Here is a 14,380-nt window from a genome sequence, read left to right as displayed (position 1 = left end):
CTGTCTTCAGGCAGGGACCCGGCTGGATGCACGCTGCCTTCACCAGCCACCAGCAAATGGGGGCACCCCAAGGAAGGTCACGCCGGGACAGCGTTGGGACGAGGACACGATCGAGCTCACCACTCCTCTTACCCCAGAGACCCAGCAGCCTCCACGCACGGCTGCCTGGTGCAGGAGAGATCATGGCAAACAGCACAGAGCTCCCCTGGGAAGCAGCAGGGGTGCATGGCATTGCCGGGATCCAGTTGCTTATCTCGCAGGCTCCTTCCCCCCTCGGGGTGACTGCGGTTGTGCTGACACAGCCGGAGCAGCGACAGCACTTTCCTGGCCTGCAGCCACTGATAGAGGCAGCAGCACTGCAATGGTTCTTCCTGCGCTCCTCAAAGCAGCCTCCAACCGGGACAATGCTCCCTGCACTGGGTTTGGGGAGCAACAGCTGCTGGTGCTGCGTGTGCTGAAGTACTCCTCTCAGCTGCTTGGCACGGGATAGCTCCCTGCTGGGGGCAGTTACAGGTCACTGGCAGCCCTGTTTGGGACAGCTGTGCCCACGCAGCAGCCTCCGTGAGGCAGGCAGCACGGGATGGTACCAGCTCCACTATCGCCCATCCTTTGCAGAGCAAGCAGAGGTCCCTGCTGCCTGCTCCCACCCTGTGATATCTAGCAGGAGAAATGTGGTCATCTGTTCTCAGCTGTACCCTCAGCACGCTTGCTTTATCCCCATCTTCCCTCCTGCAGCCCCCACCTAACCCTCATCCCCAGCACTCTTTTCTCCCAATAACACACGCACCCGCTGCTGGGTTAGACAGGAGTGTTATTGTTGTGTCTGCTGTTGTTAAATGCTTGTCCGGAAAGGATCCTTGTCAGTGCGACCGGGGGAGCTGGGATCCCAAGGGATGGCTTTCTGGGAACGGTGTGGGAGGGACTGTGGGATACTGAGCGTTGGGGGGGGGGAATGAAGCAGGGAGTGTTAGCAGCAAAGCCTGAAGTGTTAATTTTGGGAGCCTAACAACAGCCCTTTCCTTCTCCCTTGGCTGCCAGGAGAACCTGTGGAGGGAGAGGGGGGAAACATCTCCCCTCTCCTGCAGGGCAGCAGTCCAGGATGGGGCTTAGAGTGCCAGCAGCCTTCCTTCCTCCAGGCTGGCAGGTCCGTACAGAGGAGGCTGGGAGCGGGGCAGAGCTGGCTGCTAGCTCCTGGCCGCCTGCTCTTTAGGACTGTCCTCCTGCAGGTCCTCCTCGTCCGACTGCACCACGGGGGTCTCGGCCCCCTCCTCGCTGGTGTCCAAGCTGTTGGGATCTGTGGAGACGGACGACGTGGAGGAGATGCGTGACTTGGTCTCGGCTGCGCTGGGCACCGGCAGGGTGATTTCCTCTGGGCACTGGCTGGCGTCTGCCCCTGGTGCAGAGAGAGGTAAGAGAAGGAAGAAAAAGGCTTCTGGAGGCTTCTTGGCCCCCAAACTTCACGGGTATCCCCACAAAAGCACCTTGCTCCTCTGCGGGCTGCACTGCCCTCCCACACCCCGCTTTCAGGTGCAGCGGGAGCCACGCGTTGGCCGTTCCCCATCTCACCCCCCCGGCTTGGCGCGAGGCCGTGCCTCGCATTCCTTCCCCATTTTTGGCAGCGGAGCCGTTTCTGTCTCGCGTGAGGCGCGGCTCGGAGCTGTGCTGCGTGAGGCTGTCGGCAGGATGTGCCGGGAGATGTTCGGGTTGGCCTCGGTGGCTCGCTGCAGCGCCTGTGCGTGGGGTGCTGGCACCCCAGGCTTTGCTTGTGGGACCTCAGCACAGCTCTGCTGCTGGAGTATGGGAACTGGCTGGGGAGGGGAGGGCTCCTGCAGCCTCCCTGCTGAGTGCAGCGAGCTCTGCAGTGTGGTGGGGAGCTAGAAAATCATGGCAAGACGCGGGCTGCTCTGGAGGAGCTTCAGGACAAGAGAATTTGCCCCGCAGACTCTGGGAAGTGTCTGAGCTCTCTGGTCTTCTGCAGTGAAATACGTTTACGGGCTCCGTACCTCTGGGCTGTGGAGGTGGGTAGAGGCAGGGACCAGCCCAGGGTGAAGTCTGGCCAGCCTCACAGTTGGCCAGACACCACGGGGCTGTCTTTGTACAGGGGGTGTGCATGTACACAGGCACGCTGAGCGCTGGGACGGGTGACTGACAGAGCAGGGCGGCCAGGGCTGAAGAATGAGCTGCTGGGGGGATGCTGGGGGCAGGAACAGCTCCCGTGCTGCACCACAAAGTGCTCCGGCTGCCTGTACCTGGCCCAGAACTGCTGCTCTCCTCCGTCCCGCAGCCCAGAAACACGTCCACGGTGTCCTGGTCTGTCAGGTCCATCATGTCCATCTGCTCCAGCACGTCCACGTTCACCTCCATGGAGGAGATGCTGCCCAAGGGGGCTGCGGAGAGAGAGAGGCCAGCAAAAAGGTGAGTGCAAGTGCCAGGCAAACGGCACCGATAGCCTGTGGGGCGAGGTCTGTCTGTCCCACAGACGCCAGGCAGGACCCCAAAGTGGGAGGGCAGCCTTGCAGTGGGAAACTGAATTCCACCTGCTGGTAAGAGGTCCCCGGGAGAATCCTTTTTCCTTAAAACATCCCTCTGGAAAACCTTGCTGTTTCGCTGCGCCCCCTGCTCCTGTCCCAAGCTGCTGTCTGGAGGAGCCCGTCTCAAGCAGTAACTACGCAGGGAGCCAGCCAGGGTACAGGGTACCCAAGTTCAGTGCCTTTGGTGAAGTGGTGTGAGTAATCCGCACGTACACCCCCACGCAGCGTGTGTGGTCCTGTGTCCGTGCGGGACAGGCACGTCCCCAGCTGCCTTTGGACTGGGGACACCCGACCCCTCTCTAACGGCGGTGCCAGTTCCCTGAAACACCCCCAGCCCCGTGCCGGTGCCCACAGCACTCACGTCTCCGGTGCTCTATCTGCAGGTGAGACACAGGGAAGAAGAAATCTACGTCGTGCTGGAAAACCTCCTCAAAGAACTTCTGCCGCTCCCGGAGCTTCAGCTGCTGCTGCTGCATCTGCTCCGTGTCCAGGCTGCGCTGCCCCTGCTCCATGTCGGCTGGGGAGGAAGGCGAGGAGGGTCAGGCCAGGAGGGGCTGTCCGAGCCCTCCTGCCCGCCCCAGCTCACACGGCGCTGCTGTGCTGGAGCGTGGGTGATTCCCCTCTGCTCTGCTTTGCTTTTTTTTCAGAGCACAGTGATCCGGTTGCCCTGAGTGGATGTGACAGGCTGGAGTGGCAGCACCACCAGCACTTGCTGTGCCGGAGCCTCAGACCTCCCTTCTGAGATTCAGGGCAGCTGGGAGCTGGGGGGCCACGTGCTGCTTGCACTGCTGCTGAAGTAAATTATCGAGGGGGGAAAGGGTGTTGGTGTGAGATCAGCCACGGTTTGCACATGTTCGGAATTCATCTTCCTTGCGACAAAACAGAGGGCTGCCTGTGAACGTCAACAGGCAGGGGAAACTCCCTGGAACAAGAATTGGCGTTAGTGCTCCAGGCTTGCTGGGCTGAGGAATGCATAAGGAACAAAAGGGATTAGGATCCTCGTTAGCCCTGCACACGCTCACCCCTGCTGCCACCCCTGCCGCCACCGGCGCTATAAATACAGCCGCACCCACGCTCGCAGGCTCCCGCGCTCACATCCCCTGCTTGCACAGCCAGCTTGGCTTCTGCCTGCACAAACATTTTCATTCCTGTAATTCCTCCTGCAGTTCAGCGCCGGTGCTTGAGTCCCTGGCTCGCACGGGAACGACGGAGCCCTTGGGCAGTAGCTGAAGGAAAGCAGGAGTGAGCCTGCTGCTGCATCCCAGGGGCTGGTGCATCCCTCGGGGGCTGGGTACGCGCAGCAGGTAGGACCCAGCCGCCACGGAGGGGCCGTGGCTGGTGACCCGGGCTGTTCCCAGGCTGGTGTTTGGCCTCAGTTGTTCCACATTTCCTCTCTGCAGCTCTTGGCCCGGCCGGCACAAGGAAAATGTGATTACTGGAGCAGGCAGTGCAGTAACCAAGGGAACCAAACAAACATCCCCTGCTTTGCCTGAGCACAGCCCAAACCTTCCACTCCTCCGAGCTAGGGAGGGAGCCGAGCAGCAGCCAGCGCTCAGCATCCCCACCCTGTCTGGCAGGAGCAGGGGCGAGGGCAGCGGGGGGCTGTCAGCAACATTCGGTGGGGTAGGACCCCAACAGGAGAGAGGCGGCAGGCCTGGGGAGATGTCCTGGAGGTAAATGTCACATCCCGAGAGCCCCTTCGGTGCTCTTCTGCCCTCTGCACCCCGTCCTCTGGGACATCCTTCAGCTGAACCCCAGGAGCTCTTTCTGGCAGTGGCTCTGCTCCTCGTTGATATCTCAGCGTGTTCCTGGGCTGGCCGGGGCAGCAACCCTGGCTGCCTGGAGGGGCCTCGGCTTCGGCGTGTCTGACCTGAGCACTGGGCACCCGCAGAGGCTTGCGGTGCTGAGCAGAGCCCGAGCTGGGAGCTGTGGTGTTCAAAGCACGGTCCAGGATAAGCTTTGCCTAACCAGCAGCTGACGGGGGCTGCTGCCCCCCAGCACGGGGCGCAGGGGAGGGTTTTGCCTTGCCACCTGCAGCAGGGCTCAGCCAGGGACAAAGAGGGGCTGCACTGGGACAGGGACGGAGGTGACCAGGGCACTGATTGCAGAGCTGGTGCTTTGCTGCTGCTGGAGCCAGCCCTGTCCCGTCAAAGCTCTGCCCCCCAGCCCAGCTGTGCCAAATCTGTGGCAAACAGCCCACGCTTCATCCCGCTCCTCAGGGCTGAGGAGAGCTCATCGGGCTGGGCTCAGAGCGCACTGTGCCGGCTTTTTATCAGCAGGAGGACGTGACCCCTCGCCTTCCTGCCTTGTCTCAGCTCAGGCTCCTGGATTTGGGGTTATGGAGCAGCTCTCTGTGCAGCCTCTTCCCAAAGGGGCCCTAATCTCAAGGTGAGGTGGAGAGTCTCCAAATTATGCAAAATAAACTAAAACACTGGCAGGTGCTGCCTGTAGTGCTATGAGCGTGGCTGACCCTCGCCGTTCGCGTTCTCACTGTCCATCCCCATCGGAAGGGCGCGATGGGGACAGCCAGAGCCAGCGCTGGTGGCAGCATTCCTGTGGGTGCACGGGGAGGGCAGGCCGGGATTCCTCTTGCGGGAGAAATTAGCAGGACCTGTTTGTGAACTTGTTTGTGAGCTCCGGCCGGGGCGCCGGGCACGAGCACTGAGATGCCATTGTGGCCGTCACACCGGCAGCTGCGCCGCTGGGCTCGGCCTGAGACCCGTGACCGTGGTGAGAGTCGGGGACGGAGCCTTCCCCCTCCTCCCGGGCCTTTCCGGGCACAGGAGGAGCAAACAGCCCCGCTAGTGTGTGGCTGCTACTCAGCAACCCTGGCCGGGGACATAAAGGAGAGCGGCGTTCCCTGCCGCTGCCCTTCCCCATGTGACGGCCGGTCACGCTCCCTGCCTGTCAGCGGCGGGGATTGTCTCATCCGGCTGGCATGTTCCCACCGAGGGACACGTTCGCCCGCACAATGCGGCCCCTGTGCACCGCGGGGGATTTGTCAGTACCTGCTGGTGGCCTGCCTTTTCTTACTATTGTCATGGTTATTACTCCAGCCAGCTCAGCCAAGGGGCCGGAGGCTTATCTGCATTCAGAGCCAGGCCCTCCCCGCTGGTGGCTGAACCTCCCGCGAGCCTGGGCCGGCCCCGAGCACCCCGCTGCCTGCAGATCCTTCCGGCTCTCACGGCTGGCTGGGCAGCGAGGGGCTGCCAACTGCCCCGTCCTCATCCTCCCTGCCGTGGGAGGGAAGGGGAGCAGCTCCTGGGATGGGGCTGGCGCGGGGCGAGGGCAGAACGGAGCTCGAGGGAGCACCGGTGGAAGGGTGTTCAGGCGGCGCTCACGCTGGGAGCTGAGCGCGTTTCACTTGTCTGGCTGCGTTTCCCTGGGGAGGAGACTTCGTGTTTTCCATTCCTCCTTGTCCCCGGGATCCCAGCACAAACCCCCCTCTGTGCTGGTGAATGGGAGGGGTGTGCTTGGGGGTGGGAGAAGCCTCGTTAGCGGAGGCACCAGGCCAAGAGGGGATGGGGACGGCCTTTTCTTCAGCCCGCAGCTCTTTGATACCTCGTGGAAATTTCAAGGCAGTCGAGGTTTGTTTTTCAGGACCTTCTGTGAAGAGGGGCGATGGCGAGGGGTGCAGTTTAAACAAGAGGCTGTGCCGAGCGTGGGCTTGTTCTCTAAGAGCTGGGGCAGCCTCGCTCAGCCTCCTTTGCCCCTCTCCCTGCACTTTCCTGGAGCCAACCCCATGTCCGTGCACCTCCGGAGCGGTCAGGGGCACCCCGCTGCCGCTGGCTGGGGTGCACCTCGCGCTCCCTGCCTCTGCAAGGAGAGGGGAGCAGAGCAAGAGGCAGCTCCTCGGCCGCCACAGCATCCTCTGGGACGCCCTGCAGAGCTCACAAGCGTTTCCCTATCAGCCCAGCCCCAGCAAAACCACGGTGGCACGAGGGAGTCCCAAGGGCTCTCGGCTCCCTCAGCATCAGGAGAAGCAGCCGGAGGGGAGAGCTGGGAACGGCGGTGGGGAGGGGATGCCCGAGCGTGAATTCCCTGCGCGGGCCCTTCCCAAGCGGCACGCCTGACCTCGTGCCACAGCCGAGCAAAAAATAACCCCGGCCCCGGTGAGAGGAAACGCAGCGGGTGAGCGCGAGGGAGGCGGTGGTTTTGGCAGAGCCATGCGCTAGGAAAAGCAGGGGGCGAGGAGCCGGGGAGGACACGGCACCGCACAGCCCCTGCCTGAGCAGCGGTCTCATCGCCTGCGCTCCTCCGAGCCATCTCCAAATCCCCTGCGTCTCGGCACTAAAAATATCCCTGCCGCCCAGAGCTCTTTCCCCAGCAGAGGCTGTGTCATAAGACCCTGCTATTTACGGGGCCCTGATTCAATTCCTGCCGAAGGAGGACGGGGAACCAGGAGGGACCGGACGCAAGGCAGGGCTACGGCACCCCGTCCCCCGACACCTTTGCACTTGCTGTCGCTCTGCTCGGCCTCCTCTGGCCCCAACTCTTACCGCAGGGGGGGCACCCGCTCCTCCGGGTGCTCGGGGGGGACCCGGGGGGTGCCCCAAACCCGTGGCCCAACAGGTGCCCGAGCTCGGGCTCTCTCCGTGCAGGTGCCCCCGCAGCGCATCCCCCTCCGGGACACGGAGCTTTCCGGGCAGCCCCTCACCAACCAGCCGGGCTGCAGGGGGATCAGCACCGGGGCTCGGGGGCTGTGGGGCGGCGTTTTTAGGGCCAGGCTTCGAGGCGAGCAGCGCTGCGGGGCAAGGAGCACCCACGGGCTGCGCTGCGGGACGAGGAGACGGGGAGAGGGGGGGGACCGCGTTGCCCGTCCTCTCCCATCCGACCCCTCCGAGCTCCCCCCGCCGTTTAGCGGCCGGTACTTACCGGGCAGCCGCCGGTTGCGGCTGCGAGCCCCGGAGCCCGACATGCGGCTTGTGCTGCTGCTGCCGGGCCGCCTCAGATCGGGGCCGCCGCGGGTCGCCGCTCGCCCATGCCGCGCTGCGGGGCGGTGCTGGGCGCTGCGCGGGGCGGCGCCGCCGAGCCCGGCCCCGGCGGGCGGGGACCGGCAACGGGGAGACCCCCCCCGGGACCCCCGAAATGAGGATGGGGACGCCGGGGTGGAGGGGCGAGGGGAAAAAGGGGGGCGGCGCGCAGCAGCCGGTGCTCATGGAGAGGAGAGGTCCTGGGCGGTGGGAAGGGGGATCCGCGGTGCCGGTGCCCCCGGAGGGTCGCTGGTCCCCGGGGTGGGGTGGGGGGCACGGCTGGGCAGTGTCAGCCCCTCTGCAGCCCGCTGGCAGCCGGCCGGGGAGCTGGGGGCTCTGCCCCACGCGTGACAGGGACAGCAGCCTCTGTGGCAGGGCAGGGAGCGTGCCTGTGATTCACGCTCCTTGTGTTTTGTTTTTTTTTTTTTGCTTTTCTTCCCCAAACGGCCAGCTGACGCAGCTCGGGCAGCTCACTCTGTGGCCGGGCCGTGGACTCCTTCCGCAGCTCTCCCTGACTTCCCTCAGCAGCACCCCCAAAATCCCCTTTTGGGGTGTTTTGCCCACTTCCAGCTGGGCTGCTCCCTGCAGGGTGACTCAGTGCCCAGCACCAGCCCCGCTCTCAGGCTGCTCCGGGCCTCTGCCTCCTTTCCTCCGGCTCCAGGGGAGTTCCCAGTGTCTGTGGCATGTCCTGCCGGCCCCTCTCAGCCTGTTTATCTCGCTGTCTGCATGGCTGGAGATAACTGGGTATTGTTTGCATCCCAGCCCTGCTTTGGCTACCGTCCCTTTGCTGTCCCCAAATTGCCTCCTGCTGCTGAAAGCGCCTTTGAGCTGGGGACCTGCTCCCGCACCCCCTGCTCTTGCCCACGGCTGCTGGCTTCAGCTCCCCTGGGTGCCGCTGGGTGCGAGGGGCGAGCTTTGCTCACAGGACGGTGGCAGGAAGGGGGAGGCTCTCGGGGCAGCTGCTGGCCCTCCCTTGCCCCAGCTCCGAACCCTGGCACGCGTCCGGGCAGCGCGCTCCAGCATCAGCCGTCCCTGCTGCTGACCCCTCGGCCCTGCCCGGCCCTGCCGGCGGGGAGGCGAGAGGCAGGGCCAGGGAATTAGCTCAGGTCTCTGCTATGTGAGATGTCTGCGCCGATTGGCACCGCTTTCCCCGGCGAGGCGTTGAGGCCATTTCTGTGCTCGCCAGCTCCCTGCGGCTCCCCAAATCCCCACGGTGGTGACGGCACCGGCAGCGCCGAGAGACCCCGCACACGGGCACCCCGCTGCTGCGTCCCCTCCGTCCCGCCGGGCGGGGAGGGGGCTGGAGAAGCTCTGATATCACCCGCACGGAGACTGACTCATCCCAGCTCTTCAGCACAAGCCGTGCTGCGCAGCGGGGCACCCATTTTAGTCCCATTATACGCACGCAGCCAAGCCAGCCCCACGTAACGAGCGTTGCTCCCGGCCAGGCGTGCCTGCCCCCGGCCAAAAGGCAGGAGGGGACGGAGGGGATGCTGAAGGTGGTGGAGAGTCTCCAATTGTTCCCTGGGCTCCCTGCTACGAGCCTCGCCGGCCCCAGGGAGATACCCGCAGGGTCTGCCCCTACCCGCAGCAGCATCCTGCCTCGCTTGTGCCGCGGGTGCAGGCTCATGGCATTGCCGTGTGTCACCAGCACTCGCCCTCACTGCAATCCCCAGGTCCCTGGGAGGTGTCCCCTGGAGATTCGGGTCGCCAGCACAGGTAGGAAATGACACATCTTCTTTCCAGGACACAGAGCTCAGCTCCTGCCAAAGGTCCCCGGGGAAGCCAGCATCAAAGCGTGGCCGTCATCAGGAGAAAACGCAACGTGACTCGTTCCTCCTGCCGCTCCCGGTCAGGTTTCTCCCTTCGATTACAGGGCTGGAGAAAACAGGAGGTGAGTCAGGGCGCTGCGGGGCGGGAGGCGAGGATGGAGCTGCGCGGGGAGACAGCTGCTAAGGGAAAGGTGAGCTAGTGCCAGGCAGGTGAATCACTGGGAGGTGAAAATAGATCTTATTCGTTACACGCAGCGCTGGGAATGAGACGCAGCTTGACTCGCTCAGTACATCGTGGAGCAAAGAGAAAAACAAGGCTTTTTTATTATTATTTATTTTTTTTCCCCAAGGCAATGAATTGCGAGGGAGCAGCCTGTGAAACTCCAGCGACCGAGTTCCCGAGGCTCCCTTAAAAGGGGAGATTTGAGTCCAGGACAGCGGGGAGACAGCAAAGCCATAAACACCCGTGAAGGAATGTGGCTGCTGAGAAACGAGCATCCCCGCAGCGCGGGGGCCAGCTCGGCGGGGGGAGCGGGGCTGCACCGCCCGGCCCTGCAGGCTCCTTGCCTGCGTCCCCGGGGGCACGCGGTGGCCACCAGGGCTAGCGGTCCCCAGGAGGCTCTCGCTGAGCCCCGTGGGTGTCGTGTCCCTGCCTCCTGGGGCGCCACACCATGCAGATGTCCCCGACGGCCAGCTGCTGGCATGGGAGCTGGTAGAGCTGGCAGGTCCTGTGCGGGCAGCAGGACACCCAGCCCCGCTGCCGGGAGAAGAAGGGGAACTCCTGGAGCACCTCCACGGAGACCTGGGCAGGGCGAGGAGAGGGCCCGCGTCAGGAGCAGCCCCAATGCCACCGGCACCCCCTGCTTGCCCCACAGCTGAAGGGCAGCCTCCTGAGGCTGCGAGGCTGGCCGCCTCCTCCCCAAGCTGCCCTCCACAAACCCCACAGCCCCAGCACGCCCCGAAGCTCCTTCTTGCCCTCCCACATCAGGAGAGGTGACCAAAGCCATGCAGCAGCTTGGTGGTGGAGCTGCAGATCACCCGTTTCAGCCCTCCCTGGCCTCTGACCCTCTCCTCTGTAGGGCCAGGGCCAGCCTGGCATCGAGGAAAGCCACCGATTCCGGGGTTAGGGTGCCAGGGCCGGCTGGTCCCTCTCTCTGCTCTCAGCTCTCTGGGGCTGATGCTTGGAAAGACCCCCTAAGGATGAGGCTGGGGACATGTAGGTGGCACCAGGCAGCCTGGCCTGCCTCTCCCCATGCCCCTGCTCCCTCCACGCAGAGCAGGACTGATGGTCTTGCCCGCTTCCCTGCACCTGGCAGCCCTCACTGCCAGCCCCTGGAGGCGCAGAGCTTTTGGGGAAAAATATTCGCAAAGCCCAGGCGGCTCCTTTGGGTGATGAGCACAGGGAATGGCCCCGTGAGTTTGGGGACGCGGGGATCCCCGTCCCAGGGGACAGCCCCTCACGCACCTGCCCGTCCTGCTCCCCGAGGCAGACCCGCAGGGAGGCGAAGCCGGCGTGCGAGCTCCTCTGGATGCCCCGCACCACGCACGAGCTGATGCACAGCTCGCTGCCGGCCGCCGCGCACCGCAGGAAATCCTCCTCCCGCAGCTCCTCCACCTTCCTCTGCTCGCCGCCGGGCAGCACCGCCAGGGAGCCCCTCTGGAAGTGGGGCAGCACCGCGGGCGTGCTGGCGGTGGGCAGCAGCATGGCCCAGAGCCCCCCGGTGCCGGCCGGGGCTCGGCAGCGCCGGTATGAGACCGCGGGGCAAAGCGGCCGGGAGTAGAGCAACGCGTGGGACGGTGCCGTGGGGGGCAGCCCTGGGGAGGTGGGAACGTGGGCAGGGAGTGGGGTGGGTGTCACGGGGACGGTCCCCGTGCCAGCGGGCGGCTGCTCCTCGCCTGTCCCCTGTGGGGAAGCTGCCCTGGGAGGGGGCTGCGGAGGGGCAGCGCTGGTGGGAGGTGGAGGTGAGGGGTTGGGGGGCTCTGAGGGGTTTGGGGTGTTGGGGGGGATGCTGGCATCGTGAAGGTTGGCAGCTGCCCTGCTTGGCTCGCCCATGCCCACTGCCAGTCCGTAATACAGCCGTGCCCTGGGGACACTGCCTGTGGGCAATGGGGTTACCGTGGGGAGCCCCCCGCCCGGCTCAGTGCCCCCAGCTGGTGCCACCGGGCTGGCAGCAGACCAGAGCCCTGGCAGGGCCCTCACCATCCCCATCCCCGTGTCCTGCCTGTCCCCATGCTGCCTGCTCGGGGACATCCAGGCTGGGGCGTGCAGGCAGCTCCTGGCCCCGGGACAGCCTCGGGGGGTGCCCCAGCCCCTTCCGCAGGCGGTGGCGATGCCCAGGGGCTGCGGGCAGCCCCTTGCTGCCCCATCAGCCGTGCCCATCGTGGAACCAGGGTCCCTCCTGTGCCCAGGGGGGGTACATCGTGCCCACGGCTGCTGGGTGCCCGCAGGAGCCACCGGCCTCACGCAGTGGGGTGGATGCTGGGGAGAGGGGCAGGCAGCCCTGGGCCCCCCCAGCAGCACCCAGGCACCCGGAGCTGCTGTGGAGCCCCAGGGCCTGGGGCTGCCCGGGGCCGGCAGCGCCTTCCTCGCCGTCAGCTCCCTCTTCTTCGGGGGCAGGCTGAGCCCCCCTGTGACAGTCCTGCTTTCGGCACCCTCCGGCAGCTCCGATTCTTGGGGCATTTTGTGGGGCTGCTGCGGGCAGGTCCTGGAGGCACCGCGTCACCCGTGGGGCTCGGAGAGCAGGAGCATCTAGGAGAGCACCAGGAGCGGGGTTACAGGGCTGGGAAGTGGCGCAGCACCCGGGAGGCTGGCAATAATCCCCTGCTGGGGACATCGGTCCCATAGCAGGGGAGCATCAGGCCCTGGGGCTGGGCTGGGCTGGCTCCGTCCCCATCTCACTGTGACAGCTCGGGGCTCCCGTGGGGGGCTTGGGGAGGGGTGGCAGGGGGCAAGGGAAGCCCCTCGTAGGGCTTGGGGCCGATGTGACCCCTAGCGGGTCAGGCAGCGGCACCGGGAGGCAGAACAGATGCAAGAGCAAGGCTGAGCCCCTTTGAAGCTGGGCAGGGGCTGCCAAAAAGCAGCAGGTTCAGCTGGTGCTGAGTTATTTCTCTGGCTTTCTGAACACCAGCCGCAGCCCCACAGCCCCACCGCCCCCACGGCTCTCCCCTTGTGCTCGGCTCCCAGCCCTGGCTGGCTTCCCACGCCAGGGAAACCACCCCGGCTCTTTTCACTTTCACGAGGGCTACACAAGCAGCAAGGGTTAGTGACAGAGCTCGGCCACTCAGGGGTGCTCTTTCTGCCATAATCACGATTTTTTAAATTTTTATTTATTTTTTTTTCCCTGCACAACATCAGCTTTAAAACTCAGCTGGCTTAATAGAAACGCAGCCCAGCTGGCCCCAGGCGGGTGACATCTCCGAGCTGGACGTGCCTGCGGCAGCCCCCAGCCAGCACCAGGTGGGTGCTGTGCCCTCCACAGCTGCTCTGCACCACTGCAGGGTGAGGGCACGGCCTGGCCAGGGGCTGCGAGGGGGCTGGGGGGAGCGGAATCTCTGCCCTGGTGCCCGGGACCAGCCCCGTTAGCCCTCGGAGCAGAGCTGTGCCATAGCACCGTGAGGGCTGGGCAAAATGGGAAGGGGTCTGCGACCTCCCTGCTGTCTGTGGGGCTGGGGGAGGACAGGAGCTTGGCAGGGACAGCCACCCCGGGTGCTCACATGGGTGCAAAACCACCCCCCCCAAAACCAGGCGATGCTCCCTCACCCTCCTACTCACCCCAGCACGGCACTGCCGAGCTCCAGGCTCTCCCCCAAAACTCTTTGCTCCCCCAAACAGCTCCAACAACCCATCACCTCCTGCCTGGAGCCCCCCGCTCCCCATTCCCTGCCCCAAACCAGAGCCCCCCGCCTTGGCCAGGAGCCGGAGCAGCCCTTACCTGCTGGGGGCAGCCCAGTGGGAGCCAGAGGGTGCACGAGCCGCCCTGTCTGCCGGGGCACCGGGGCGCACTGCGTGCGGCGGAGAAGGTCACCGCGGGCCGCGTGGGAGGCTGCCTCGTGCAGCGCTCCTGCTCTCAGCACCTCCTCCCGAGGCAGCCGCAGGAGGGGACGTGGGACCCTCCAGGTATGGGCTGCGGGGCCGTGGCCCCCCCGAGCTGAGCCCTCAGGGTGGGAAAGGGGCCGGGGATGGAGGCGGATGGGGACGCTGGTGGGCTGCACCCGCGGCACGGTGACCCCGTGGGTGCTGCCATGTGGGGACCCTTGGGGAGAGGAGGTGGCCCCGAGGACTCCTGCAAACAGCCCATGGAGCTGGTGCTGCACCAGGGCTGGGCATCCTGGGGTGCGTCCTCGTTCCCAAAACCATCCTGGCAGCTTGGGGTCCTGACACCCACCCGGGCCCTGCTCAGCCGGCAGGGAAAGTGGGAGGAGGAGCAGCCGAAACAGCCTCCTCCAGCAGTGACATTTAAGCCACCTTCTCTGTCGCTGTGTTGTGGTTACACACGGCTGGGTGAAAACACCTTCCCCGGCCTGGCAAGGCGCTGCTCACACTCATCTGGGTACCGAAAGCCGGGGACGGCGGCGGGGAAGCACGCGGAGATGCTGATTTTGGGCGGGCGGCAGGGCCGGGGGGAAGCGGGGCTTGCCGTGGGTGCCTGCCCCGTCACCGCAGTGGGGTCAGGCAGCCCCGGCCCCAGGGAGCTGAGGGGTGCTCAGCGCGGTGCTGAGGGCACCGTGGGGCTGGGAGGGATGCTCGCAGCCAGGACTGCAGAGGAGAGGAGCTGCCTGCCCGCTGTGCGAGGTAGGGACGGCTGCTTGTTTCTGCCCTGCTGCTTCTCACCAGCCTCTTGGTCCCTGCACGGCTTGGTTTTCCTCCTCTCTAGGCAGGAGGGGAGGAAGGGAGGGCTTCAAATGGGAAGATGCCATCGGGGATTGAAGCGCGTGAAGCGTGCACGCGTGCTCACGTATGGACACAAACGCGATGAGGCCTCAGTTCAGCCACAGCAAGGTTTTATAGCTCACCCCCCCACAGGGCAGCCCTCCAAAGCTGCTGGTGGCAGCGGTGTTGTGCTCTCCTCGGCAGGTCCCTGGGTGCGCTGGGCTCAGCTCCTCG

The 14,380-nt window shown here is 65.2% G+C and overlaps 2 protein-coding genes and 1 long non-coding RNA gene across 4 annotated transcripts; 1 reads left to right on the top strand and 2 right to left on the bottom strand.

The window, feature by feature from the left end:
* Positions 1-794: 794 nt before the first annotated feature.
* Positions 795-7,694, bottom strand: DBNDD2 (dysbindin domain containing 2). 2 transcript variants are annotated; one of them, XM_084538334.1, is made up of 4 exons: positions 7,407-7,694; positions 2,893-3,048; positions 2,250-2,387; positions 795-1,393 (listed from the first exon to the last, which is right to left on the bottom strand). In XM_084538334.1, the coding sequence occupies exons 1-4, from the start codon at positions 7,447-7,449 to the stop codon at positions 1,185-1,187; spliced, it is 546 nt and encodes a 181-aa protein (XP_084394460.1). In that variant the 5' UTR covers positions 7,450-7,694; the 3' UTR covers positions 795-1,184. The 2 variants fall into 2 exon arrangements, with proteins under 2 accessions (XP_084394460.1, XP_084394461.1); XM_084538335.1 differs by having other exon boundaries at positions 2,893-3,453; positions 7,407-7,530.
* Positions 3,461-14,190, top strand: LOC311445828. The gene is made up of 5 exons (XR_014698643.1): positions 3,461-4,919; positions 9,251-9,398; positions 9,627-11,023; positions 12,645-12,733; positions 14,151-14,190. It is a non-coding gene; the product is annotated as an uncharacterized lncRNA (long non-coding RNA).
* Positions 9,878-10,981, bottom strand: LOC311445825 (ataxin-1-like; the record flags this gene model as incomplete). Its single annotated transcript, XM_084538336.1, has 2 exons — positions 9,878-10,078; positions 10,742-10,981. 2 exons carry the CDS (start codon positions 10,979-10,981, stop codon positions 9,878-9,880), a joined length of 441 nt encoding a protein of 146 aa, XP_084394462.1.
* Positions 14,191-14,380: the final 190 nt, after the last annotated feature.

Source organism: Aythya ferina, assembly GCF_964211825.1.
Source record: "Aythya ferina genome assembly, chromosome: 16".
Classification (NCBI taxonomy): domain Eukaryota; kingdom Metazoa; phylum Chordata; class Aves; order Anseriformes; family Anatidae; genus Aythya; species Aythya ferina.
This window is presented reverse-complemented; position numbering and strand designations above follow the sequence as displayed.